The sequence below is a fragment of the Bos mutus genome, chromosome 4 (assembly GCF_027580195.1).
Source record: "Bos mutus isolate GX-2022 chromosome 4, NWIPB_WYAK_1.1, whole genome shotgun sequence".
In the NCBI taxonomy this organism is placed as follows: Eukaryota; Metazoa; Chordata; class Mammalia; order Artiodactyla; family Bovidae; genus Bos; species Bos mutus.
The window spans coordinates 37,147,893-37,174,489 of record NC_091620.1 but is presented as its reverse complement, the minus strand read 5'-3'; the positions used below and the strand labels follow the sequence as shown (position 1 = coordinate 37,174,489).

At 40.7% G+C, this 26,597-nt stretch overlaps 1 protein-coding gene across 1 annotated transcript in view; it reads left to right on the top strand.

Annotated features, from left to right (window-relative positions):
* The first annotated feature begins 389 nt into the window (after window positions 1-389).
* Window positions 390-26,597, top strand: part of VPS41 (VPS41 subunit of HOPS complex) — a 192,973-nt gene continuing 166,765 nt past the window's right edge. Inside the window, exons 1-2 of the mRNA XM_005888154.3 lie at window positions 390-438; window positions 12,579-12,617. Coding sequence (XP_005888216.1) covers window positions 418-438; window positions 12,579-12,617 — 60 coding nt within the window. The 5' untranslated portion in view covers window positions 390-417. The remainder of the gene's footprint in view (window positions 439-12,578; window positions 12,618-26,597) is intronic.

Here is a 26,597-nt window from a genome sequence, read left to right as displayed (position 1 = left end):
GATTGGCCAGAGACTGGACCGGCTGGGAGCTGGGCGTAATCAGCCTAATGTCCATTTTTTCTTCAAGTGAGAGAGTTCTTTGTTTTGCATAGAATGGTGGGGAGGACCTGGAAGGGAGTTTTAACTCCAGGCTACCTAGAGCCTTGCAACTTTTCTTCAACTATAGTAATGACGGAAACGATAAGATCGACGATGAAATAAATCGTAGCATTAACAATGGTTATGTTTGGATTCCCCAAAGCACAATTCCATTTAACCTGGAGAATCGGAAGCCGGAATGAAGTCCAGCAGGTTCATCAGCTAAAATAAATTTCTAGGCGCAGATGACGCTAAAACTACATTTCCCAGCATGCCCTGGGTTCCAGGGTCTTGTTTTCTCTCATTTCCGGGTGGATCAGGTGACTCCCCGGCTGCGCCATGGCGGAAGCAGAGGAGCAGGTAAGGGCTGCAGTTCCTAGGCAGGGGAATGGGAGGCGAGGGTGGGGCGATGGGGGCGTGAAGTGGTGTTGCTACGGAGGAGTGGGGCTGCTGCGGGGCCAGGCAGGCTCACGTGGGGCTGGGGTATGGCCAAAGTTCATTTCGGGGAGCGGAGAGGCAAGTGGGATGCAATCTTTTGGACCGCAGGCGGAGACAGCGCCTCGACACACCCCCAGCATTTGTGGGGCGACCCTCCCTTTGGCTCTAGCCTTATGGCCTGTGTTCTGAGAAATTTTGGCTTGAAGGCAGCTTAGGCTCTCTCAGGGACTGGCTGCTTCTGGGAGGCATCACACCTGATTTGAGTTTTGAGGTCAGGTGACTGAGATTTAAGTTCCTTTCCACTCGAAGTAGGACTGAAAGAGCTGATTTGCAGGTGGGCTAGGAAGGCGAAGTAGATGTGCTTAGGTTTGTTTCAGGTCTATTTCATTTGGGTACCAAGCTAGGTCAGTGTTGCATCTGATGAGTTTTACTTCGGGTCAATTTCATTTCCCTACAGAGCTAAGTCAATGTTGTATCTGTTGAGTTTTATTTTGGATCAGTTTCATTTAGTTACAAATCTGTTTTATCTGGCAGTGGTTAAGTGCATCAGTCAGGGAGCAAACAAATCTCAGGCTCTAGTGCTCGTTCCTTTTCTTAAAATGTGACTTTGGGCTAATTGTTTATAGAGATGGAGATAATTATAGTAGTCCTCATAGGGTGATTTAAGAAGGACTGGGTCTAACGCAAATTTAAAGTGCTTAGAAGAAGTTTGGCTCAGTAAAAGTTATGTGGGATAGTTGCTGATTATCAGCTGGCGGTGTTCAGCCTACACCTAGCAGTGTGACACTGGAGTTTAGGGAAAGATTAGTAATGGCAGTTGTTATTTTCATACAGGCAATAGTGGTAGCCAGACATTAGATGAAATGACAAAGTAACATCGAGTACCTCTCATCCCCCACATCCCCCACCCCCCAAAGGCAGGTCGGAATTTGGGAAAGTACCTTAAATTTCCGTTTCCAGTGTTATTTTATCTTGGCATTGTTTTTCCTTATGAATTAACAGGGCCATCAGTTTGCATAATTGCTTGTAAGCAGTGACTTGATGCACTGTCTAGTATCATATAGGAAGTTTATTTACTTTAAAAATTTACTTTGTACCATTTGCTGCTGCTGCTGCTAAGTCGCCCCAGTCGTGTCCGACTCTGTGCGACCCAATGGACGGCAGCCCATGAGGCTCCCCCGTCCCTGGGATTCTCCAGGCAAGAACACTGGGGTGGGTTGCCATTTCCTTCTCCAATGCATGAAAGTGAAAAGTGAAAGTGAAGTCGCTCAGTTGTGTCCAACCCTCAGCGACCCCATTGACTGCAGCCTTCCAGGCTCCTCCGTCCATGGCATTTTTCCAGGCAAGAGTACTGGAGTGGGGTGCCATTGCCTTCAACATACTTCAATTACATAATGAAAATTGTCCTGTGTAATTTTCGCACATGCCAATAAATAATAAATTCGCCAAGGTAGAAATTAAGTTTTTGGGTCTTCATTATGTTAACAGATAAGTCTCCTCTGTACCCCTGGAGCCCCCTTTTCCATTTCAAGCAGTTTAGTAGGATATGCTTATTAAGCTCATGTAATTGCATGACTCACAGCTGGATTTGATGATTGTGAGATTGGTTTTCACACTATTCATCTCTCCTGTTAAAAAAAAAAATTCTGTGGCTGCTCTAGGTCTTAACTGTGGCACTCCGGATCTTTGGTTGCAGCCTGTGAACTCTTAGTTTCGGTATGTGGGATCTAGTTCCCTGACCACGGCTCAAACCTGGGCTTCCTGCATTGGAAGCGCAGAGTCTTAGCCACTGGACCACCAGGGAAGTCCCTAAAATAAAAATTTTTGGTAGTTTCATTTAAAAGCGAAAAGCCAAGCTCCTACATTCTTAGATACAGTGTCAAGACCAGGGAGAGTTGTTCTTAGTGTTTACAAGCTAGTATTTACTAACTAGTGTCTGCTATGGTTTTGTGTAGGAGTTTAGCCAAGCTGTTTGATTAAGAAGACACTTAGAAAGTTCATAGTATAGTAAGAATGGTTTGCGTTTTTATAGGACCTTCCAGTTTAAAGAACCGTCTCATGTTTCATTTGGTCCTTACAAAAGAATTCTGTTGGTAAATTTTACTCTGATATGTAAGTCAGATCAGTCACCTCTTATGTTCCAAACCTTCAGGTGGCTGCCTATGCACTCTGGAAAAAAAAAAAAGAGTCCTTAGGATAGTCTAGTTGCCCTATAGCACCTTATCACAATTGCTCCCCATTCTTGTTCTCAGACCTCATTTTCCACTATTCTCTTCCCTTTTTGTCACTCTGCATCAGCTACCCTGGCTTTCTTACTCTGCCTTCAACAAACTAGGCGTGTACCTGCCTCAGGACCTTTGCTCACGCTGCTCACTTTTTTGGACCCCAGATATTAACAGGACTTTCTCTCACTTCCTTTTTGTTTCTGGTGTTATTTTGTTTCTAGTGTTTGTTCTAGGTGCTATCTTTCTGTGTGAGACCTTCCCTGACCATTCTTCAAAACCGCCTTCTGTGTAATTTTCTCCTTAGTGCTCATGACCATCTGACATACTGTGTTTTTAAATCTCCTTTCTCCCCTCCCTATATTCTGTATATTTTTATATTCATTTTTATATATACTTTCTATGGAATGTAAGCTCCATGATGGCAAGGATTTGTTCATTGATGTATGCCTGACACCTGGAAAAGTGCTTGGTTCTCAATATGTGTTAAATGATTGAATTTTACAAATAAGCACATTGAAATTCATATGCCTTAAGTAACTTGCCCAGGCTTGTGTCTATAATAAATCTCCAGTATTCTGTCTCCAACGCTCATGATTTTTTTACCAGAATACTCTGCCTTTTAAAAAGTTACTTAAGGGGCTTCCCTGGCAGTTCAGTAGTTAAGACTCCGAGCTTCCAATGCATGGGGCTCAGGTTTGATCCTTGGTTGGAGAACTAAGAACCCACATGCTGCTTGGCCAAAAAACAGAAAATAGAACTTATTCTAAATCAACCTCTCCTCTTAACTTTTCTGAGTGTTGTATTTTTGGTGATGGCTCTTTTATCCCTCTTAATTTTAGGAAGAACCAAGAGAGTGGGATATATACTGAGTTAATATAACACAGTTCACAGACTTGCAAACTCAAGATCTCTCTTGGGGGAATATCCTGGCGATCCAGTGGTTAGGATTCTGTGCTTCCAGTGGGAGGCAGGGGTTCTATCTCTAGTCTGGGAACTAAGATTTGCAAGCTGTGTCATGCAGCCAAAAAAAAAAAAGATTAAAAAACGATCACTTTTTGGATATGAATGAACTTTTTTAAAAAAGTCATTGGGAAATCTTTGTTTATTCTGAGAATGGTTGAAGTGGTTAGTAAAAATAACTACATATATATTAGTTCACAGAAAGAGCTAATACCTTGCATTGTGCCTGGAAATCCTCTAACCAGCCATTTTACCTCTTGCCAAAATGATTTATAGTTGACCTTCGTAATCACAGATGCCTGACACTATTTGCCCATACTGTGCTTATGAGTGACATTCTGCCCGAAGTCTGGCTGTTTGTAGTTTGTGTATTTGTCTTAGCTCTACTGCAGATTGCTGAGTCCTTAAGAACGAGCACAGAGTTTACTCATGTCTGTATCTCTGACAGAGCCAGTGCCTTACACAGGTACTAGGTACTTAATAAAATGTTTACATGGATTTATTAGGGGGAGAATAGCCTTCTGAATTGAAAACATCAAATTGTTAAGCTAGGTTCAAAGAATTTGTGCTGTTGTTTTACCTGAAAGTTTTGAAAGCTTTTCGGTCACGTGGATTGTAGGTTACATTTCCTACGTTCATTACTCTGTCAGCTCCCTGGGTACTCTCTTTTCCTCCCAACCAGGAGGGAACCTGGTCCATTAAAATACTTGGTCACTCAGATCATCTATTCTTTGACCAGATCAGAGAGCTTCTACACTGAGTTTCCCTCTGCCTTTTAGAAATTAGGGACATTCTCTCTGTACTGTAGAGCATTTTAGGATTATGAGATAGTACATTGGTGAGCAGGTTTACCCTCATGTGATTGTGCCCTGTGTAAAAGTCAAAATCAAGGTGACAGATATTTGAGTGTCACAGGCTTCTTGCTTCCAGCCTGTAGCTTGGGGATTTTACTCCCCAGGATTCTTGTGAATGTGAAATGAGATAAAGTATGTTACAGTACCAGATTGAAACAATTGGCTTGTAAATAGGACAATGATTTATAACCCAAACTTGGATTGGCTAAGGTGCAGACAATCTTCATATAGTTTGGTCAAGATAGATCTTTTAAAAGCAGCTTTACTAATAAGTGGGCTTCTCTGGTGGCTTAGACCATAAAGAATTTGCCTGCAATGCAGGAGGCCAGGGTTTTATCCCTGAGTTGGGAAGATCCCTTGGAGAAGGGAATGGCTACCCACTCTAGTATTCTTGCCTGGAAACCCCCATAGACAGGAGCCTGGCAGGCTACAGTCCATGGGGTTGCAAAGAGTTGGACACAACTGAGCAACTAACACTTTTCACTTTCACTTACTAATAAATAACTAAAGGAAAAGCAAAGCCCTGAACAAGAAGTTGCAAAAGCATAGGATCGGAGAAGTCTTTAGGCAACCCATTCTTTACCATTATGTAACAAGTATAGTCATGAATTAGCTCAGCCAATGACCTTGGTACCTTGTGAGTTTTTCCTCCCATCTTCCTCTGGCTTGGTTGGCTGGAGGCTGATGGCATCAGCTGATCATTAGTAGCCTCACTGGCTCCCAGATTACCACCTTTCGGAGAGACCACTCATCAGATCCGGGTGGGCTTCTGTGTTTCATGCAGCTCCCTGCTCATGGCTACTCAGTCACAGTCGCCTTTGTTTCTTCTAGAAACTTGATCTTCCTTAGTGGGTTTTTTTTGTTTGTTTGCTTTATCAAATCCTTGTGAGTCTGGACTCTGATTTATACCTACAGCATCAGAATCTGTGAAGATGGAGTGGATACTAAATGAAGTCAGTCAGAAAGAGACAAATACCATATGATACCACTTATATATGGAATCTGAAACATGACACAAGTGAACTTACCTATGAAACAGAAACAAACTCAAAGACATAGAGGACAGGTTTGTGGTTGCCACGATGGAAGAAGTAGGGGAGGGATGGACTGGGAGATGCACACTATTATATAGAGAAAGGATGAACAACAATATCCTACTGTATATCACAGGGAACTATCTTCACTATCTATAATGGAAAAGAAAAATCTGTCACTTCAGTTCAGTCACTCACTCGTGTCCGACTCCTTGTGACTCCATGAACTGCAGCATGCCAGGCCTCCTTGTCCATCAACTCCTGGAGCCTACTCAGACTCATGTCCATCATGTTGACGATGCCATCCAACCATCTCATCCTCTGTCGTCCCCTTCTCCCTCCTTCAGTCTTTCCCAACATCAGGGTCTTTTTCAGTGAGTTAGTTCTTCACATCAGGTGGCCAAAGTATTGGAGTTTTGGCTTCAGCATCAGTCCTTCCAATGAATATTCAGGACTGATTTCCTTTAGGATGCACTGGTTGGATCTCCTTGAAGTCCAAGGGACTCTCAAGAGTCTTCTCCAACACCACAGTTCAAAAAATCCATAACTATATTCAATAAAACATAATGGAAAAGAAAAAAAAAACAAACAAACCATGGAGTGGATTAGCAAATATTAGCCAGTTCCCCAAACTGAGTTTAGATGGCTCTGATGCAAAGTCAGGTTTGGGATGGGGCCAGTAGGCACCAGGCGGGGGCAGTCCTCGAGGCTTTCCTTCATTTGCAGAGTGAAATGAGTGCAGCCGCTGAGCCTGGTGGGTTGAACAAGGTTGGTAACCTGCGTCTTCGGCTTCTGTCAGCTCCCAGGGTATCCTTTCATCTTACTCAGACAGCCTAGTCCTTGCGGGACCCAAAGCTTTCTGTAATGAAGCTCTGTGCACAAGGATATCAAATACAATTCACACAAAATATTCCTCTTTCCGGGCCTTTGTCAGCTGTCGGAACCTGTCGCACTCTGTCGTCAGGCTCAGCCATGGCACACGGTGTGTTGGGACGGGAGAGAAGGTGGCAGGAAGTGTTGTGTGTTTCACGTCCATCTCCAGCCCTGTCTGGTTCTCTGGGGCCTGGTGTCTCCTCTGTTTCTTCATCCTGCAGAGTTTGGAGCTGGCCTTCTTCAGGCTCCAATCTCCCATTTCTCCCCCAAATTCTCTTCACGGTGCTTAGCAAACTATTCCCTCCAAATTGTGAGGATTTCACAACCTCGGAAGTCCTGGCTTATCTTTCTCTTCCTGGGCTGACCGTCTGCTGAACCCCTCCTGGCCTCTGAGGCTGGTGTGCTGTATCTTCTTCCAGGCTGCTGTCACGGGGCCCTGATGGTGGGCTCAGGGTCGAGGTGCATGGAAAGACCTTGTTGTGGGGCTCTTCCGAGCACCCAGTTAGCTCCTTCCCGGGGCTGCTGCTAGGTGGTTAACACTCTGTGTGCATCACTCTGTCCTTGTTTGTGCTGTCACCCCTCTGTCCCCCTTCTGTCACTGTCCTGTAGCCATGAGCTAATGAGCTGGAGCAAATGCACTTACTCTTATTCACAAGTGGGAAAGGAACATACAGAGGAGGTACAGTGTTACTGCCTTGGATTAGCAGCTTATTTATTTATTTATTTTTTTAAGATTTATTTTATTGAAGTATAGCTGATTTACGGGCTTCCCAGGTGGCGCTAGTTGTAAAGAATCCGCCTGCCAGTGCAGGAAATGCAAGAAACATGGGTTCAGTCCCCGGGTCTGGAAGATACCCTGGAGGAGGAAATGGCAACCCAGGGCAGTATTCTTACCTGGACAATTTCATGGACGGAGAAGTTTGGTGGTCCCTGGAGTTTCAAAAAGTTGGACACCACTGAATGACTGAACACCATAGTTGATTTACAGTATTTTACTTTCTGCTGTACAGCAGAGTGGTTCAGTTTTATATATATATATATATATATTTACATATATTCTTTTTCATATTCTTTAACATTATGATTAAACATTTAACATTAAGGTACTATAGTTCCCTGTGCTATATAGTAGGAACTTGTTGTTTATCTCTTCTATATATAACAGTTTGCATCTGCTAATCCCAAATTCCTAGTCCATTCTTCCTCACCCCACCCATACCCCAGCAACCACAAATCTCTTTTCTCTGTGATTCTGTTTTGTAGGTTAGTGCATTTGTGCCATTTTTTAGACTCCACATGTAAGTGATTTCATATGGTATTTGTTTTTCTCTTTCTGACTCATTTCACTTAGTATGATGATCTCTAGGTCCATCCATGTTGCTTCAAGTGGCATTGTTTCATTCTTTTCTATGGCAAAGTAGTATTCCATTGTATACTGGTAGCATAATAGTAGAAGGCAGTGGCACCCCTCTCCAGTACTCTTGCCTGGAAAATCCCATGGACGGAGGAGCCTGGTAGGCTGCAGTCCATGGGGTCGCAAAGAGTCGGACACGACTGAGTGACTTCACTTTCACTTTTCACTTTCATGCATTGGAGAAGGAAATGGGAACCCACTCCAGTGTTCTTGCCTGGAGAATCCCAGGGACCGGGGAACCTGGTAGGCTGCCATCTATGGGGTCGCACAGAGTCAGACACGACTGAAGCGACTTAGCAGCAGCAGCAGCAGCAGCAGCATAATAGTATTCCATCTCCTTTCATCCATTCATCTGTTGATGGACATTTAGATTGCTTCCTGTTTTGGCTATGGAAAATGGTACTGCTATGAACATTGGGATGCATGTATCTTTTCAAATTAGGCTTTTCATCTTTTCTGGATATATGCCCAGAAGTGCGGTTGCTGGATCATATGGCAGCTCTTAATTTTTTGAGGAACCTCCATACTGTTTTCCATAGTGGCTGCACCAATTTACATTCCTACCAGCAGTGTAAGAGGGTCCCCTATTCTCCACATTCTCTCTACAGAACCTTATTTCTTCTCATTGTAATCATCAGCAACCAGCTGTTGAATCCTATCCTTTGGGTAGGATAGTTGGAGACAGACAAAAGCCTTTGGGTTTATCCACAGGGAATTTAAAAGGATAACTACTAGGATCAGACAATTAATACTAGGAGAAACAGAGGCCATAGGAGGACAGATCTGGACCTTGTGGCCTGGACTCACTGGCCACAGTTCTGTGAGTGAGGTGAGGGCTAGGTTAGGCTGTGAGGAAAGTTTAGGATTTAGAAACAGCCAGTGAGTTTCTAACTCTTTTTTTAGCCTCGCATTGGCAACATGGAAATGGAAGACATACAGTCCAGGCTGTGTTGTTAAAGCAAGATTGAAGGCCCTCAGCCCGACTGTACCTACCTCCTGGAGGTGCTTCCTGAGAATTGTCCTGTGGAGCATGCTGAGAGTTGGAGGAGCACTAGAAAGTGTGCAGAGTTGGGCCAAGGGCCTTCTAAGCAAGGAAGTGCTTCAGGAGGCTCGGCACCGGCATCACAAGCTCAAGGCGGGCGTGTGAAGTGGCCACGAATGGGACTGCCTGGTGTCAGGACTTTTGGGGTGTTGGTGGTGAAGTGCATTCTGTCTCCAGGACCATAGCTGCTCAGCCCCAACCGATGTTCTGTGGAAATGTGGATTTCAGGTTTATCTGAGTTTATGAAGTCAGAAATACAGATTTTTATGTGAAGGTCTTAAAAACACTACCTAGACCAAACAAAACACCTACAGTCGACATCCAGACTGCAAGTCACTCTTGCTCCCAATGACGTAGAGACTTGAGCATGTGATCTCTGGGTGAGAAGTCACCCAGTGTGCCTGGAGGGCCATGGGTCTGTACAGAGAGTGGGGAGTGAGGCTGAAAGTGCACTGGGGGCCAGATTGGGGTGGGCTTCAATGATCTTGCTGGAGAGCAGTGACCAGTCTACTGTGTGTTTTGGGAAGATGATTCTGTCAGTGGTTGAGTAGATTCAAGAGGTCACCTGTCAAGGCAGTGAGATTTTTAGTTAATGCTGTTTGGACACATGATTAAGTTTAAGGGATTGATGTTCAAAAGAAAGGTAAAATGAAACAGTTGTTGACTTAGTTAGATTTCAGTCTGTTGCCCAGAACTTGTCCAACTATACATTTGTGTCACTAGATGCTTTCCAGCCCTTCGTTTTGGCTTCAAGCAGAGCAGCACATTTTTTTATTATGATAAGATACATACAATGTATACCATTTTAACCATTTTTAAGTGTAAGGAATCAGTGGCATTAAGTACATTCACCTTTGTGCAGTCATTACCACCATCTATCTCTAGAACTTTCTGTCATCACAAAACTGGAACTGTACCCATTAAACAATAACTCTCATTCCCCCGACATCAGCTCTAGGTAACCTCTGTTCAGCTTTCTGTCTTATAAGTGGAATACTGCGATGTTTGTCTTGTTGTGTCTGACATATTTATCTTAGAAGCTAGCACAGTTTTATAACTTACACTTTGATGATTTGAAGGTTGTTTGTTTAGTCTCTAAGTCGTGTCTGATATTTTGTGACCCCATGGACAGTAGCCCACCAGGCTTCTCTGTCCATGGGATTTCCCAGGCAAGAATACTGGAGTGGGTTGTCATTTCCTTCATTGGGGATCTTCCCGACCCAGGGATCAAACCCACATCGCCTTCACTGGCAGGCAGATTCTTTACCGCTGAGCCACCAGGAGTATGTGAAGTTAAAAAAAGAAAATGTTTGGAAGTCACTATTTCTCTATGTTCAGCCTTCTTCTGGGTCACTGGGTACATTCACTTTAGATCTTCTCTAGCCTCTTTCTCTGGAGCATTGAGCAGTGGGGCTTGATGAAAGAAGGATGCTAAGAAATAACAAACCAGGCCAGTTCCTGAAGGCACTGCAGGGCTTTGATAGCATCGTGGGTAGAAGTGTCATTTTTTGAGGCCACAGCTCCGTTTGGGAGGTTCATGCTGGTGCTGATGCTAAGTCTCTGAGTGTCCTGAAATAAATGTTCTTTGTTGATACCAGCAGCCACAGGAGGGCTGGAAGACTCAGACGTCTGATATTTGCATGCCTTAAGGTATTAGATTCTGCTTCTGCGTGGTTTCTGGTGGGAACAAATGTGTAATTTGATTTTGAGTTTTTGGATTGAAATTGCTGGTTGGGGACTTATGTTTTTGTTTTAATGACACATGTAAGTGGGATGTTTGTCCTTATACACCATGTTTATATTTGAATGGATCGCAAATTAGGAAAAAAATGTTTCCTTCGATTTAGTGTCAGTTTTGGAAAAGAGTAGTCAAGTGTTCCCTGAAAGTTCTAGAGGTGGGAGATAGGAATCTTGCCATGGCTTATTGGCACAACTGTCAAAGCCTGGTTTTGCTCATGCTAATAACTTAATGTGCAGAAACTGTCAGGGATGTTAGAAGTCATTTAAGTTCAAACTCTAAGTCTTTGCATTTTACTTTGGAGGGCATTAGGAAATTTCAAGATACTATGTGTGAAACATTTAGCATCATGAGTGATATATTATAGATGTTGAGTAAAGACATTAGAACAGTGACTATTAATATTAAGTGGAGTGTGTCTGTGTCCAAAATAGAAGGACCAGGAGGTCAGGTACACTAACCAGGGGATGAATAGTGTAGGGGAGAAGTAATTTAGAAGAGTCAGCTTGATCTATTTCATTAACTGTCTGGAGAACTGGCAAGCAATAGAATTAGATTTTTTATGTGTCATAGTTAGAGCTAAGAACAAAACATTGCTGTGGAAAGATCATAGCTCCAAGTTAATGAGGACTTTCTAATATTTAGATTATTTTGAAAACAAACAGGCTATATTAGGATATAGAGATGTTCACATTCATTATAGTTAATGTTATAACTACAATCAGATTCTTAATTACAACTACTATTCATCCCCATTTTACAGATGAACTTGTGAGCAGGGACTGTTCTGTCCACAAGGCTCTTCTGGAGGGAGCCTGCCACCTGCCAGGCTCTTAATGATTTTAGACACGTGAAATTAAAATATTTCATACACCCGGTGTCTGTTTATCCTACAGTCCAATTTGCATTGAGTGATACGTGCATCCACCTTTCTTTAAAATGTTCATTTGTTTGGTCTTGAAAAATTTATTCTTTGTATCCAAAATGTCCTACGCCCTGTTTTTTTTTTTTTTTTTGTCTTGTGAATGTCCTTGGCCCCCCACCCCACCCTTTTATGTCTCATGGATGGTTGAGAAATGCTTATGTTCACTGTCAGCATGTTAGTTGTAACCTTTTATTGCTATTGATATCTATAAGCACGTTAAGTAAATCTTCGTTTTGCTGACCTCTTTGAAGACGCATGGCATCAGCAGATTCTCTCTTTCAGTGGACAGGTGAGAGATTAGCGGGACCAAGTCCATTTTTTCCCCCCTTTTGCTTTGTTTTCTCCAGAGCAGCAAGATTCATTGTTTAGCAAGAGGGAAACTGTTAAATGGCAGAATTTGTCTTCTGGTTAATGGTTTAAAGAGTGGATGTAAATTATACAGCTTGTTTGCGCAGTGCCTGATAAGGTACCACACTAGGGGAATTCTTTTGTAAAAGCTGTTTAAGCAAGACAGTAATTTTGACTCAGCCAGATTAATAACATAATAATTAATAGAAAAAGAGCTTTGAGCTTTGCTGTATAAAAATTGGCTTATGGACAATTTGAAGTGGCAGTTGCCTCTTCCCTTCTGAGATCAGTAAAGACTGCTTTGCCAGACCGAGTTCCATCTTTAGTGAAGGAAGAGCTTTCTGGGTCCTCCCATAAGAAGTTCCTGGAGTCATTTGTTAAGCTGCTGACCTGTTGAGGGAGGTCACTGGGAGTGACAGATCCATGTGGACCCAGGATGACCATCTTAGCCCTGCAGGGTGTGGAGATGTCGTAGGAGTCTTGTGAAGAGTCAGACCATGTGGAGTTCTTCAAACTGGGGTTGAAGATTACTGCCAAAGAAGGGCAAATAGGTGTTGGTGGTGGGGACGTGGGGACTCTTACTCCTTGAAAATATTTTTTCTTCTTTTGTTATGTGTTCTAACCATTTTCCCCACTCTATGATTTGTAGGAAACTGGATCTCTGGAAGAATCTACAGATGAGTCTGAGGTAAGGTGGTGATTCAAGAGCATGGAAATTTCTAGCTGAGCCAACATCTTGAGCTGGTCATGCCTTGCTAAATGGAACATTCCCCAGGTTTGGGAAGGTAAGGTAGGTCATAGGTGATTAAACCTCAAAAAGGAATACGTTGGTCATCTTTTAAAGTATTAGATAGATTCATTTAAAAAATAAATGAGAAAAGGAGCAAAAAGTGTTTTCCTTATTTTGAACAATATTTTAATCCTAAGCGTGTTGGCAGTGAGGAAATTCATGCCAAATTTTACAAACTAATCTTGACAGTTAAAAACCTATTTTTAAAAATAACCATTGTAGGGTCTGCAGTATTTATTCTTTGTTCTTTTAATGAATATGATGTGCTTTTTAGTATAATTTCTGAATCACAGAAATGATATTTCATAAAAAGGGAAGTAGCTACTTAAAAACTGTTAGGGAGCTCAGTTGTAGTAAAGATTGTATTTTAAGGAGAAAAAGTAATATATAAAGGAAGCCTTTAAAAAATTTCTTCTCAAGGCTATGCATAAAAAAATAAGTTTAAGCATGCTGCTGCTGCTACTGCTGCTAAGTCACTTCAGTCGTGTCCGACTCTGTGTGACCCCATAGACGGCAGCCCACCAGGCTCCCCCGTCCCTGGGATTCTCCAGGCAATAACACTGGAGTGGGTTGCCATTTCTTTATCGAATGCATGAAAGTGAAAAGTGAAAGGGAAGTCGCTCAGTCATGTCTGACCCTTAGCGACCCCATGGACTGCAGCCTACCAGGCTCCTCCATCCATGGGATTTTCCAGGCAAGAGTACTGGAGTGGGATGCCATTGCCTTCTCCATGTTTAAGCATAACACTGATCAATTAGCTTATTAGTTTTATGAATGGACTAATAATAATAGTTACATTTTTTTTTTCTTATAGTATTTCCTTTGGCTCAGAGGACTATAAAAGTATCTATGATAACTTTTGGAAATCCACACCAATATGCTATTTAATATAATCTATTAAATTTGGACTGATATTACAGATAGTCTCTTTTATGCTTTGGGGAGAAAAGGTGGTCTTATACATATTCCTCTAGAGAACATCTTGCATATTATGCCATCATACATTTGTAGTTTTTCTGTAGAGTTGTAGTTCCTAACATTTTCACTACTAAAGATCTGTGATGCTGTTTTAATCCTGGTAAAGTGTAACTGAAATTACTTATAGATAGGATATAATAATTGTTGATTTTCAATAATGCATTGAAAGCATTTCAGAGCACCGTTTTTACTTTTGGAGAATTCTACTTAACTGAGAACCCTGTGTTCTGAGGATCACTAGTTCAGAATCCTACAGTGTTGGAGCCCTGTCCAGGAATTTCATTTCCAGGGTGAGCAGGATGTTGGCAGCTGCGTCCATCTAAATCTTTCCACCCATATTTCAGATATGAAATGATCCAGAAAGAGAGCAAACAAAAGAATCCGTAAGCCATGCCTCTAGCATAATTAGGCAGCAGGGAGCACTGTAAACTTCAAAATAAGTAGGGAAATAAATATTTGAAACCAATAGAGCCAGCTTTAGATTGACTGGAGCTGAGGATCAGATGGATGGAAATGAAGGGAGTGTGGCCAAGCCCCAGTGGTGGCACAAAACAAGGGGAAGTCATGCCCAGTCCCAAGTGGGGAAGTTGTGAGTACAGGTCTGAGCTTGGTGGATCTGAGAACTGATTGTTGAGAATCTAAAGGAAAGAGTTTGAAAATTCGTGAAACACCAAAAGTACAGTATTGGGACGGGGCCACTTCTGCAGACAAGGGGGAGGCATTCCCTGGAGGTCTGGTGGTACAGGGAAAAGGAAAAAGCAAGAGATATCCAGGTGTCAGAAACAGACAATATTGTACAATCAGGAGATTCACCTCTTCTCTCCACACCACCAGAAAAAGGATGCCACTTACTAAAGAAAATGTGGGACTTCCTTGGTGGTCCAGTGGTTAAGACTCAGCACTTCCTGTGCAGAGGGCACAGGTTTGATCCCTGGTCGAGGCACTGAGATCTCACGTGCCCCACACATCATGGACCATGCCCAAAATTTAACAACAAACAAAATGCCCTTCCCTTACCAGTGTAACTAAGAAACCTAGTAAACCACCCAAACACCTCACCTCTCCCTGGGAGCAGGAATTATGCTGTCCAGGAACATCTGTCATTTAAAGATGATCTGAAATGGTAGCATCCATACAAAACTGCTTACAGGATAAAAAAAGTAGTGAGAACCAAAAATTTTCCAAGAGAACACTGGCGTAACACTCCATCATAAGCTGAATATCTTGAAACAAACAAGCACACAAAAAAACTATCTTAAACCAGAAATTTAAAAATCTCAGAATAGAAATGAACCAAAAACTAGGAAGTTAGGGAATAAAGTTAATGACATTTCAAGAATGAAATGGAAATGAAAGGTGTTTTATTGTCGAGAAAACTGAAGCCCAAAAAGTAACCTGACAGTCTAATGTCATAGCTGCTTTGTGGGAGAAATGGGTTCAGATTCTGGTCCCCAGACTCTGGGTTCTTTTGGTCCTCTTGCCTTCCAGCCATGGTGCCTTCTCAGGATGGTACCTCGGATTCATCTCTCAGCTGTGCTTCATACTTGCTACGTTACTTTGGGCATCGTGCCAATTCTTCCATTCTTCGGCTTCTTGATGTGAAAAATGGGAGTGGCTGCTAACCTCGTATGGTTGTTGTGAGGATTAGAGAAGATTGATGTTTGCAAAGCATCATGTTTGGCGTTTAGCACGTGGGAAGCACTCTGGGAATATTAGTGATCTCCAGCTTCTATTTTAGCTATGGTGCTGGTGGCTGATTTTACAGCCTGGTGCTTCAACCTGAGGGCCTCAGAGAGTCTTCCCACACTGGCTCTAGGAAAGTGGTTACCATCCCAGATATTACCAATTCTAGTGAGTTTATGCACCAGCAGAATAGTTAGGCTGGTGGTAGAGCTGAATGAAGTCCTTGTAGCTATAGTGAGTTGGCTTGCAGTCCAGTCTTTGGAGAAGATTTTCTTAGACTTCTCACTCAGTTTGAACCACTTTCCACTTTTAAGATTGATATTAGTATTGACATACCACTTGATTCCCAGAGAATCTTTATTCTTCCTTTTCTGCCTCTGTCCCTTCTTCCCATTAGGGTTTTTTTTTTTTTTTGTAAAGATGTTTTTTATGAGTCTTTATTGAATCTGTTACAATATTGCTTGTTTTATGTTATTGTTTTTTCTGCCGGAAGGCATGTGGGATCTTAGCTCCCCGACCAGGGATCGAACCTGCATCCCCTGCATTGGAAAGCAAAGTCTTAACCACTGGACCACCAGCGAAGTCCCCCCTATTTGGTTTTGTAACTGTTAATTAAGCTTTCTCTTTTTGTACGTATAGGCTTTCCTTTATGAATAAGCATGTTTAAGTGCTAAGGTGATTTCCATTTTTGTGAACAACACTTAGTGTTTTCAACTATGTAGTGTAGTAATTTATTTTTCTACCACTTTATGAAATGCTGCATTTCATATAAACTGGACTTTCACATTATAAGAAAACTACAGTGTTAGGTTATTCTGAAGTTCTTTTATTAACTTTTAATTTTTAAATTTTTAGTTGTAAAATATACATAAGACAAAATATACCATCTTAACCATTTTTAAGTATACAGTTCAGTATCATTGGGAGAAGGCAATGGCACCCCACTCCAGTACTCTTGCCTAGAAAATCCCATGGATGGAGGAGCCTGGGAGGCTGCAGTCCATGGGGTCGCTAAGAGTCTGACACGACTGAGCGACTTCCCTTTCACTTTTCACTTTCATGCATTGGAGAAGGAAATGGCAACCCACTCCAGTGTTCTTGCCTGGAGAATCCCAGGGACGGGGGAGCCTGGTGGGCTGCCGTCTATGGGGTCGCACAGAGTCGGACACGACTGAAGTGACTTAGTAGTAGTAGTAGTAGTCAGTATCATTAAGTTTATTCACATTGTTGGGCAGCCTATTTCTGGAACTTTTCTCCACCAATACTTATTTTCCTTTTTGTTTTTGATAGTAGCTATCCTGACAGGTGTGAGGAGATATCTTATTGTTGTTTGATTTGCATTTCCCCCAAAATCAGTGGTGTTAAGCATCTTTTCATATGCTTGTGGACCATTTGTGTATCTTTGGAGATATATCCAGGTTCTTTGGCCATTTTCTGATAGAGTTGTTTGGTTTTTTTGGTTGAGTTGAATCCTTTATATATTCTGAATATTAACCCTTTTCAGGTATAGATATGGATATCAGATGGATACCTGGATATTAATGCCTTATTCAGTAGCTATAAATATAACTCAGCAACCTGTGGATAGCATGGATGGATAGATGGATAGCTAGCTAGGTAGGCAGGTATAGATTTGTGGGATTTACCTGTATTTGTGTGTGTGTGTGTCTGCGCGCTCAGTCACACCTGACTCTGCAGCCCCATGGATGGTAGCCTGCCAGGTTCCTCTGTCCATGGGATTTTCCAGGCAAGAATATTAGAGTGGATTGCCATTTCATACTCCAGGTGATCTTCCTGACCCAGGGATCGAAGCTTGGTCTCTTGTGTCTCCTGCATTCTATACCACAGCACCACCTGGAAAGCCCTACTTACATCCATATCTCTGTATATAAAAGATATTGGTAATACATAAAGAATATATATTAATATATGTATCCCTTTTTAATTATACGATATACAGATATTTAAATATTTTCTCCCATTCCATAGGTTGGTTGCTATTTCATTCTCGAGTCTATCTTTGATATATAGGCATTTTTAATTTGGATGTAATCCAGTTATCACTTTTTACTTTTGTTTCTTGTGCTCTTGGTGTCATATCTGAGAAATCTTTGCCAAATCCAATGTAATGAAGCTTCCTCCTGGGTTTTCTTCAAAGTTCTTATTTTAAAGAGTTTGAGAAAATAACACTGAATACTCAGAACTATCAGTATATTTTTCACTAATCTTGAAAACTGCAGCCAAATGAAATGAATTTGAGTTATGAAGTATAATTAAAATAATTGAAAGTGATATATATGTCAAGATGTCAATCTTTAAGAATTTTAACTTGTTCTTTACACTTAAAGTAGAAATGCAAAGCTAGGTTACAACCAAGATAGGAAGTAATGTTTATTTAATAAGCTACATAGTTAGGGGTCTTGCGATCATGTTAATAATTAATGGAAAATTTGGAAGATAAACTGATCCTCATATCTAGGATTTTTTTTGTTTTTAATATACAGTCATCTGTTTTTTCCATGTTGATATGATGAGCCAGACTATTTTTTGACAGTGTTTCTCTTGTAAAGTTTAACAGAAAAGTATATTATCTTCAAAAAGATTTCATTCTCATCTTGAAGCTCAAAGACCTTTTCAGTTTTTAGGGATGGATGGCTACTGTCGTATAGGTATGATATTTTGGATGATGTTACAGATTTTGGTTTATTCAACTAGTAGGGTAAGATACTGATTTCAAAATCTTTGAACTTATTTTTTATTCTGGAGATGAGAGGATTGTCTAGCTAATGTATGTATGACATTAATAATTTTGATAAAATTCCTGTTTTGTCATAAAATATATATTATTTTAGAATAATAAACGTATATAAAATAATGTTAATTATGAGTTACATCCGTTTTGAAAAGTATATCAATTTCTGTGTGCAGAAATTTAGCTTCAAGCATGTTCATTACAACTTTGAATTATAAAAATTTGGAAACAGGCTAAATATCTAGAAATAAGGAATTGTATTATCTTTATAATTTAGAAAAGCTTTTTACAAAAATACCATGCGGGATAGTTGGCAAGCTCTTTTGGTCAGTGTTTAGATAGTAAATACTTAAAGCTTTGTAATCCGAGAGACAATATTGAAGATATTATGTAGGTATGTAACCATATAAAAATGTAAAAGCCCTTCTTAGTTTGTAGATTGTACAAAACCAGGCATCTGGCTGGATTTGGCCATGGACTGTAGTTTGCTAATTCCTGATTAGCGTATCACCCAGTTTCTCTTCAACTTCCAAAGTGCACATATGATCATAGGGAAAAATACTACAAGGCCATGTTATCGCTGGGTCATGTGACTCTCATTTACTATTATAATCTGTCTTCATTTTTCTAAATTTTTTATAACAAATATGCATTACCTATGGGGCTTCCCTGATGACTCAGATGGTAAAGAATCTGGCTGCAGTGCAGAAGACCTAGGTTTGATCCTTGGGTCAGGAAGATCCCCTGGGAGAGAAGGGGAGCGAAGGGAATGGCTATCCACTCCAGTATTCTTGCCTGGAGAATTCCATGGACAGAAGAGCCTGGCAGGCTACAGTCAGTCCATGGGGTTCTAAAGAGTCACACATGACTGAGTGACTAACACTTATGTGCTTATGTATTACTTTATATACTTAACAAACCAATACAAGTATTCCTTTTTAACAAAACATATTAATGTCTATGCTGCTGCTAAGTTGCTTCAGTCGTGTCCGACTCTGTGTGAGCCCATAGACGGCAGCCCACCAGACCCCGCCGTCCCTGGGATTCTTCAGGCAAGAACACTGGAGCGGGTTGCCATTTCCTCCTCCAATGCATGAAAGTGAAAAGTGAAAGTGAAGTCTCTCAGTCGTGTCTGACTCTTAGCGACCCCATGGACTGCAGCCTACCAGGCTCCGCCGTCCACGGGATTTTCCAGGCAAGAGTACTGGAGTGGGGTGCATTGCCTTCTCCCATTAATGTCTATACATGTTAGAAAAGTCCATAGCAGTTGCTGTTATAGAACTTTTGGGTTGCAAAGGTATGGAACCTGACATAAAACTGTGTCCTTTCCTCCCTACCTCAAACTCAGACAGGGGAATTAGAGGAAAACTTTGGTTTATTTCTTGGCCTCTGTTATTTCAAGATTTTATGTAAGGCCAGAATAGTTTATACTCTAATAAACATTTTTTTTTCCTGAGATTTTTTTTTTAAGTGTTAAATTCTGAGATAATTGTAGATTCACTTGCCAAAATAAGAAGTAATACAGAGAGATTCTTTATACCACCTACCTAGTTCCAAAATGCTAACATCTTGGGTAACTAATATTGCACAATCAGATGTGATATGCTATGAGACTGATATTGGTGCAGTCTTGCAAACCTTAATCAGATTTTACCAGTTTTTTGTGCATTCGTGTGTGTAAGTGTATATTTGATTGTGTGCACTTTTATCACATGTGAAGATGCTGTCATGATATAGAACCATTCATTACAGGGAGAAAAACAAGTTCCCTTGTAAGTCACAGCCACTCCCTCCCCTGCCCCCATGCCTGGCAGCGACTGTTCTATTCTCCATCTCTGTATGTTTGTCATTGCAAGTGTATTATACGGATGGAACCATGCAGTGTGTTTATCTTTTGAGATTGACTTTCTCCTACTCTGCCAGTCTTGTCTTTTCCCTGGCATGATGAGAACATTTACATTGAAGGCAATTATTGACACATCAGGGCTTAAGACTGCAATTTTTTGTTTTCTGTTTGTTCCTGTTTTTCACTTCCTCTTGTTTCTCTTTTCTTCCCTGTCAGTGAGTTGCTTGAACATTTTCCTGAAATTCTGCATTGATTTATTTATAACAGTATTTTTGAGTACATTACTTCGTGTGATTTTCTTAATGGTTGCTCTTTGTGTTAAAATATGCATATGTAACTGCTCACAGTCTGTCCTCAACATTGTGATATTTCTAGTCATGTGTGGAAACCTTACTTCCCATTTTTTTAAGTACAGTTGTCTTAAATATGTTTCATGTTCATTGAGCTTATCAGTTGGTATTAGACATTTTAATTCAAATATCAAATACGCTTTAAGAAGCTTATGAAAATAGGGATAATCTGCTGTGTTTACCCCTACTCCCACCCATTTTTATGTTTTCTTTTTAAAGTTCTAAACTTTTTTCTGTTAACTTCTATCTTCTATTCCTTCCTGTTTAGAAAACTTTCTATAGCCCATTCTTTAGGGATAGATTTGCAAGACACAAGTTCTTTTAGTCTTTCTTCATCTGAGAATGTCTTTATTTCCCTTTCATTTTGGGGGGATATTTTCATCAGATATAGCATTTGTGGTTGATAGTTGTTTACTTTTAGAACTTGAGAAATTATGTGCCATTGCCGTCTGGCCTCTGTCATTTCAAATGAGAAATCTGTTGTTTGAATTGGTGCTCCCCCATAAGTCATGTGTCATGTTTCCCCTGCTGCTTGCAAGACTTTTTTTTAACGTTAGTATTTAGAAATTTAATTAGGATGTCTCTTAGAGTGGATTTCTTTGACTTCTCTTCTTTGAAGTTGGTTTAGCTAATTGAATCTGTAGGTTTATGTCCTTTACCAAATTTGGAAAAAGTTCAGTCATTATTTCTTCAAATACTTTTTCAGTTTTATTCTCTTCTCCTTCTGGGCCTTTGGTAATATGAATGTTAGTCCTTTTGTTATTGTTCACAGAGCCCTGAGACCATTCATTTTCTTCAGTCTGTTTTCTCTGTTTTGTTCAGATTGGATAAGTTCTGTTGATTGATCCCTAAGTTCATTAGTTTTATCCTGTCATCTCTGCTGTTGAACCCAAACATTGAGTTATTTGTTTTGGGTATTATATTTTCCAGTTCTAAAATTCTCATTTTTAAAAATAGCTTGTTTCTTTGCTGAAAGAGTCTGTCATTCCATTTGTTTTAAGAGAATTTATAATTGCTTGTTGAAGCACTTTTATGGGAGAAGGCAATGGCACCCCACTCCAGTACTCTTGCCTGGAAAATCCCATGGACGGAGAAGCCTGGTAGGCTGCAGTTCATGGGGTCGCAAAGAGTGGGACACGACTGCGTGACTTCACTTTCACTTTTCACTTTCATGCATTGGAGAAGGAAATGGCAACCCACTCCAGTGTTCTTGCCTGGAGAATCCCAGGGACGAGGGAGCCTGGTGGGCTGCCGTCTCTGGGGTCACACACAGTCAGACACGACTGAAGTGACTTAGCAGCAGCAGCAGCACTTTTATGATGGCTGCTTTAAAAATCTTTGCCAGATAATTCCAACACCTGATTCATTTTGTTCTTAGACATTTTAATGGAAGGCAGTATTTAAATTATGAAGAATCATCAGTCACTTCCATTTTTTTTTCAAGTTCACTTGTGACTTCCATGTGTCGTGCTCCTTGCTTTACACAGATTATTTAATTTTGACTGCAGTCCTATATTAGGCAGGATGCTGCAGTAACAAACAGTTCCAAAATTATAGTGGCTTAACACACCATAGCTTTATTTCTGGGTAAAATCAGTGGTGTAGGAAAAGGAAATTGAGGTATTAACAATACAGAAAAAAGGTTTTTCATATTTGTGGACCAGGTATAATGTGCTGTGGAAAACTTTGTTTATAAAGCTGGAAAAAAGCTGTTCTGCTTCATGGAGATACATATTTTTTAAACCCTGCTTTGAATAGGTTCTTGGTATATTGTTTATTTGGAAGTTTATTCCACCTTTTTGTAGGAGTTTATTGGGTTGTACAAAAAACTTTGCAATAGAAGCATCAAATTGTTAGCCTAATCTTTCAAGATTAAACTTGCACAGCAAGAAGAGAATAACAAGAGGGAAAACATCAGGCTAAATGGGGATAGCAAGGAAAGAGAAGAGCACCAAATGGAAATTGAAATGTAGTGAGGTCTGCTTTCTACTAAGTAAAGGGTTCCAGTGACCTTTTGTTATTCATGAATGCAACTGAATAGTGAAACTAAGACTGATTCTGCCTATAGTGTGTTTCTTTAAATTGCCTGTAAATTACATGAGCTGTGCCTGGGCCATGACATGTGATAACTAATTGTTAATTAGCGTCACTTCTGTCCTTATGATTTTGTTACCATTGTTAGTAAACCTGCCTTCTAAGTGATGTCCATTTAGATCTGGCTCAGGTCTTCCAGATGTCACAATTAGGAGGCCTTGAATGTGTTAGCTGAATTAATTTTAACAAACCAGAAAGACTCACAGATAGCTGAGCCTATTTAAAATAAACCTATACATAGTTTATGTTGAATGAGGAATTAATTTTAAATGCACCTTCTGGGACATCTACCACAAGGAGAATTTTTTTTCAGCTTTGTTGACATGAAAACCAGTCATTGGGAGAAATCAGCAGATAGGTTTTTTAAATCAAAATGCATCACACAAAAAGTATTTAACCTGGTGGGTAGAACACTGTGAATCATTTATTGAAACTTAAATTGGTTCTTTACATCTATTAATTTTAATAAACAAATTGTCACAACTAGTAACTGAAATGGTAATGTACCTTGTTATGAGATTGATTGGTGTGAGAAATGGAGCATGGGATTATAATATATCCTTCCAAATAGCCCTTGGATTAAAATTTTGCTTTTTCATTTAATGAGCTATTAATATTAACAGGTTCTGCTGATTATTGCATCATTCAGGCAAGGATAAACATTCTTTATGAAGCATATATTATAAAAATTACACATTTGGAAACTTAGTAGAAACTTTCCAGATGCAAGATTTGTGAATCTGTATTTCTGACACTTGTTAGCGATTGAGAAGATGAACATGACTTTTTCTGGTATGATACATATTTGAACAGAATTTATAATTTTACTACCTAAGGAGAAGAAGTTATTTTAGACAGCCAAGATGGATTGATTATTTTCTTTATTCAATGAATGTTTGAGTAGTAGTATGTTTTGGATGCTAGGATATACCAGCACTTGATAAAGAAGGCAGGCAACAAAAACATATATACCAAGTAATAATTAATGTGGTGGATAAAAATTAAATAACATTGGGTAAGGGGGCTGTGAAGTGGCCTGAGGGCTGTTGTTTTATCCTGAGCAGTCGGGGAGGCCTCCCTGATAAGGTGGCATTTAAGTAAATATTCAAGGGAAAGGTCTCCTCGATAAAAGGAAGAACAAATACGGTACCTACAAGTTGGGTCATGATAGAGGTCTTAGAGGATATGAGCTGGGCTGAAGCAGGATGGTAGGAAGTCTTGACTGAGAAACGCATGACCAAGAGCTAGAGTCTGAAGTCAGCTTATGGACTTTGGTTTTTACTGTAAAATGGGAAACCATTGGAGGGTCATTGTTTTAGTAAGATCACTTTGGATGATGTTTGAAAAAAGTCAGGGAGTGGTGGCAAGTAGGAAGCAGCAAGACCAGTTAGGAGGTTTTGGCAAAACTCTTGCTAGAGGTGATGTAGATTAGGGTAGTTTTAAAAAACATTCAGTGGTTCTTTATTTTATTAATACTTATTTATTTAATTCTTTATTTGACTGTGCCAGGTCTTAGTTGTGGCATACAGGGTCTTCAGTTGTGGCACTTGAGATCTTCGGTTGTGGCATGCGAACTCTTGGGGCTTCTCTGGTGGCTCAGACGGTAAAGAATCTGCCTGTAGTGCAGGAGATCCAGGTTCGATCCCTGGGTCGGGCAGATCCCCTGGAGAAGGAAATGATTACCCACTCCAGTATTCTTGCCTGGAGAATTCCATGGACAGAGGAGCCTGGTGGGCTACAGTCCATGGAGTCACAGAGAGTCAGACATGACGGGGCGACCATCACTTTTTCTTTCATGTGAACTCTTAGTTGCATGTGGGATCTAGTTCCCTGATCAGGGATCGAACCTGGGCCCCCTGTGTTAGGAGTGCAGGGTCTTAGCCACTGGACCACCAGGGAAATCCCTCGTATATTTTTTGAAGTAGAGCCAATGGATTTCTTAACCGGGACATGGAAGTGTAAGTGAGAGAGGAATGAGGATGAATAGCTGGAACAATGGAGCTCTTGTTAATGGAGATAGGGGAAGTCCCTAGATAGCACTGGTTTTGTTGCTCAGGGTGAGTTGGTGGTGATGGTGGTAGTTGGGCAGGGTGGACAAATCAGAAATTCCATTTGAGGTGTTTTAAGTTGGAGATATCAATTAGACATCCAAGTGCAAATGTCAAGTAGGCAGTTGGATAAAAAAAGACTAGTGCAGGTCTGGGCTGAAGATAAGAATCTCTGAATCAACATCTGGATGGTATTTGAAAGTGAAAGTGAAGTCGCTCAGTCGTGTCCGACTCTTTGTGACCCCATGGACTGTAGCCTATCAGGTTCCTCCATCCATGGGATTTTCCAGGCAAGAGTACTTGAGTGGATTGCCATTTCCTTTTCCAGGAAGGAATTGAACCCAGGTTCTCCTGCATTGCAGGCAGATGCTTTACCGTCTGAGCCACCAGGGCAACCTTGAAATTGAGTGAGATCTCTTAGGGCATGAGGACAGATACATAAGAGACCTGATGTCTGGACTTAGGGGTACTCTAACTTTTTAGAGATCTGGTATATGAAGAGAAATCTTCAAAGGGGAGTGAGAAGGAGTAAGCAATAAAGTAGGAATAGAGCACTAGAAAGCAGTGTCCCAGAGGCCAAGGGAGGAATGCATCTCGGCAGAAAGAACATGGTCAGTTATACCAGATACTGCTTGGAAGAGGAATAAGATGAGGTCTATGGCTTCACCCTTGGGTCTGTAAAGGTGAGCCCTTTGGTGTGATCCTTATAAGAGCAGTCATGGTGGCTCGTAGTGGGGAGGTGGTGTTAGAACCTATCTGGAATGGGTCCAAGAGAGAGTAGTTGGCAAAATGTCTCTGCTCAGAGAAATTTTTAGCTTATGTATTACAAAGTGTTGATATTTAGAATGCTCATAAAGGACACATTTGTTTAGCGACTGTTTTTGCCTGTCATTAAAAGGTGTTCAGTAAGCATGCTGCTGCTGTTTTGCTATTTTTGTCCAGTTGTATACCAGCTACTTTCCAAAAGCAGGGACCCTGTCACCAAGTTTTCACTAGCGAGGTGCTTGTAAATGAACAAATGAATTTATCTTCACAACAATTACATGAAACTGGCACTGTATCGTTATTTAGAAGATGGTAAAACTAGGGATTTGAGAAGTCCCTTTGCAAAAAACAAGTAGCAGTGACCACCTCTGACTTCCAGACTCAAGCTTAGATCTGTTTTATCCCACCCTATGTCTTCAAGAGGATTGTGATTTTAATTTAGGGGCACGTAACAATAACTCTTTTAGTTTGGGGTTTGGCTTTGGGGATCTAGCACCATAGCCCATCATCATTTTTATTACCTCTGATCCTTTTATTATTCTCAGTAATAGGCAGAATAATGGTAGCTAGAATAATGAAAATCTTCATCCTAATTCCTGGAAGCTGTGAACATGTTACATATGGCAAAGGGAATTAGGTTGCTAATCAGCTGACTTTAAGATAGGGATATTATCCAGGTGGGGATGAGTGTAGTCACAAGGTCCTTACAGGTGGAAGAGAGAGGTAGAGAAGGTCGGAGTAATGTTATGTTAGAAGGACTCAACCTACTCTTGCTGGCTTTGAAGGTGGAGGAGAGAGGGGGGAACCCATTGCCAAGGAATGCAGGTGGCCTCCAGAAGATGGGAAGACGAGGGACCAGACTCTCGCCTAGAGCCTCCAGAGAAAGGTTTCCTGCTAGCATCTTGATGTTAGCCCCATGGGATCTGTATTGAGGTCTGTTTTGGGTTGTAAGACAACAAATTAGTGTTGTTTTAAGCCGCTGAGTTTATGGTAATTTGTTACAGTAGCAATGGCAAACTAACACAGTAGATAATGTAATTGTATGATCTTATTCCCTTAGCACTTTTCATTAGTCTTTATTCTCAGAATTTGGGCAGTAAAATACATGCAGCAAGGGAGAACATACAGAAAACAGTTGTATTGAAATTGCTATTACTGTCGGAGCTGTATTTATAAAGACTTATCTTTTCTGATAATTGCTCGAAAATGTTGTTTAAATGATAATTCTACTTGACAGTTAGGGCCCAATATTACCCTGTCAGGGCTTTAAGGTATTCTTTTCTGTGCAGGCTCAAGAAATGCTATAACAAATCTAAGTAACATGTAGATTTCTTATCATCCGTGAGCTATTTCACTTTGAGT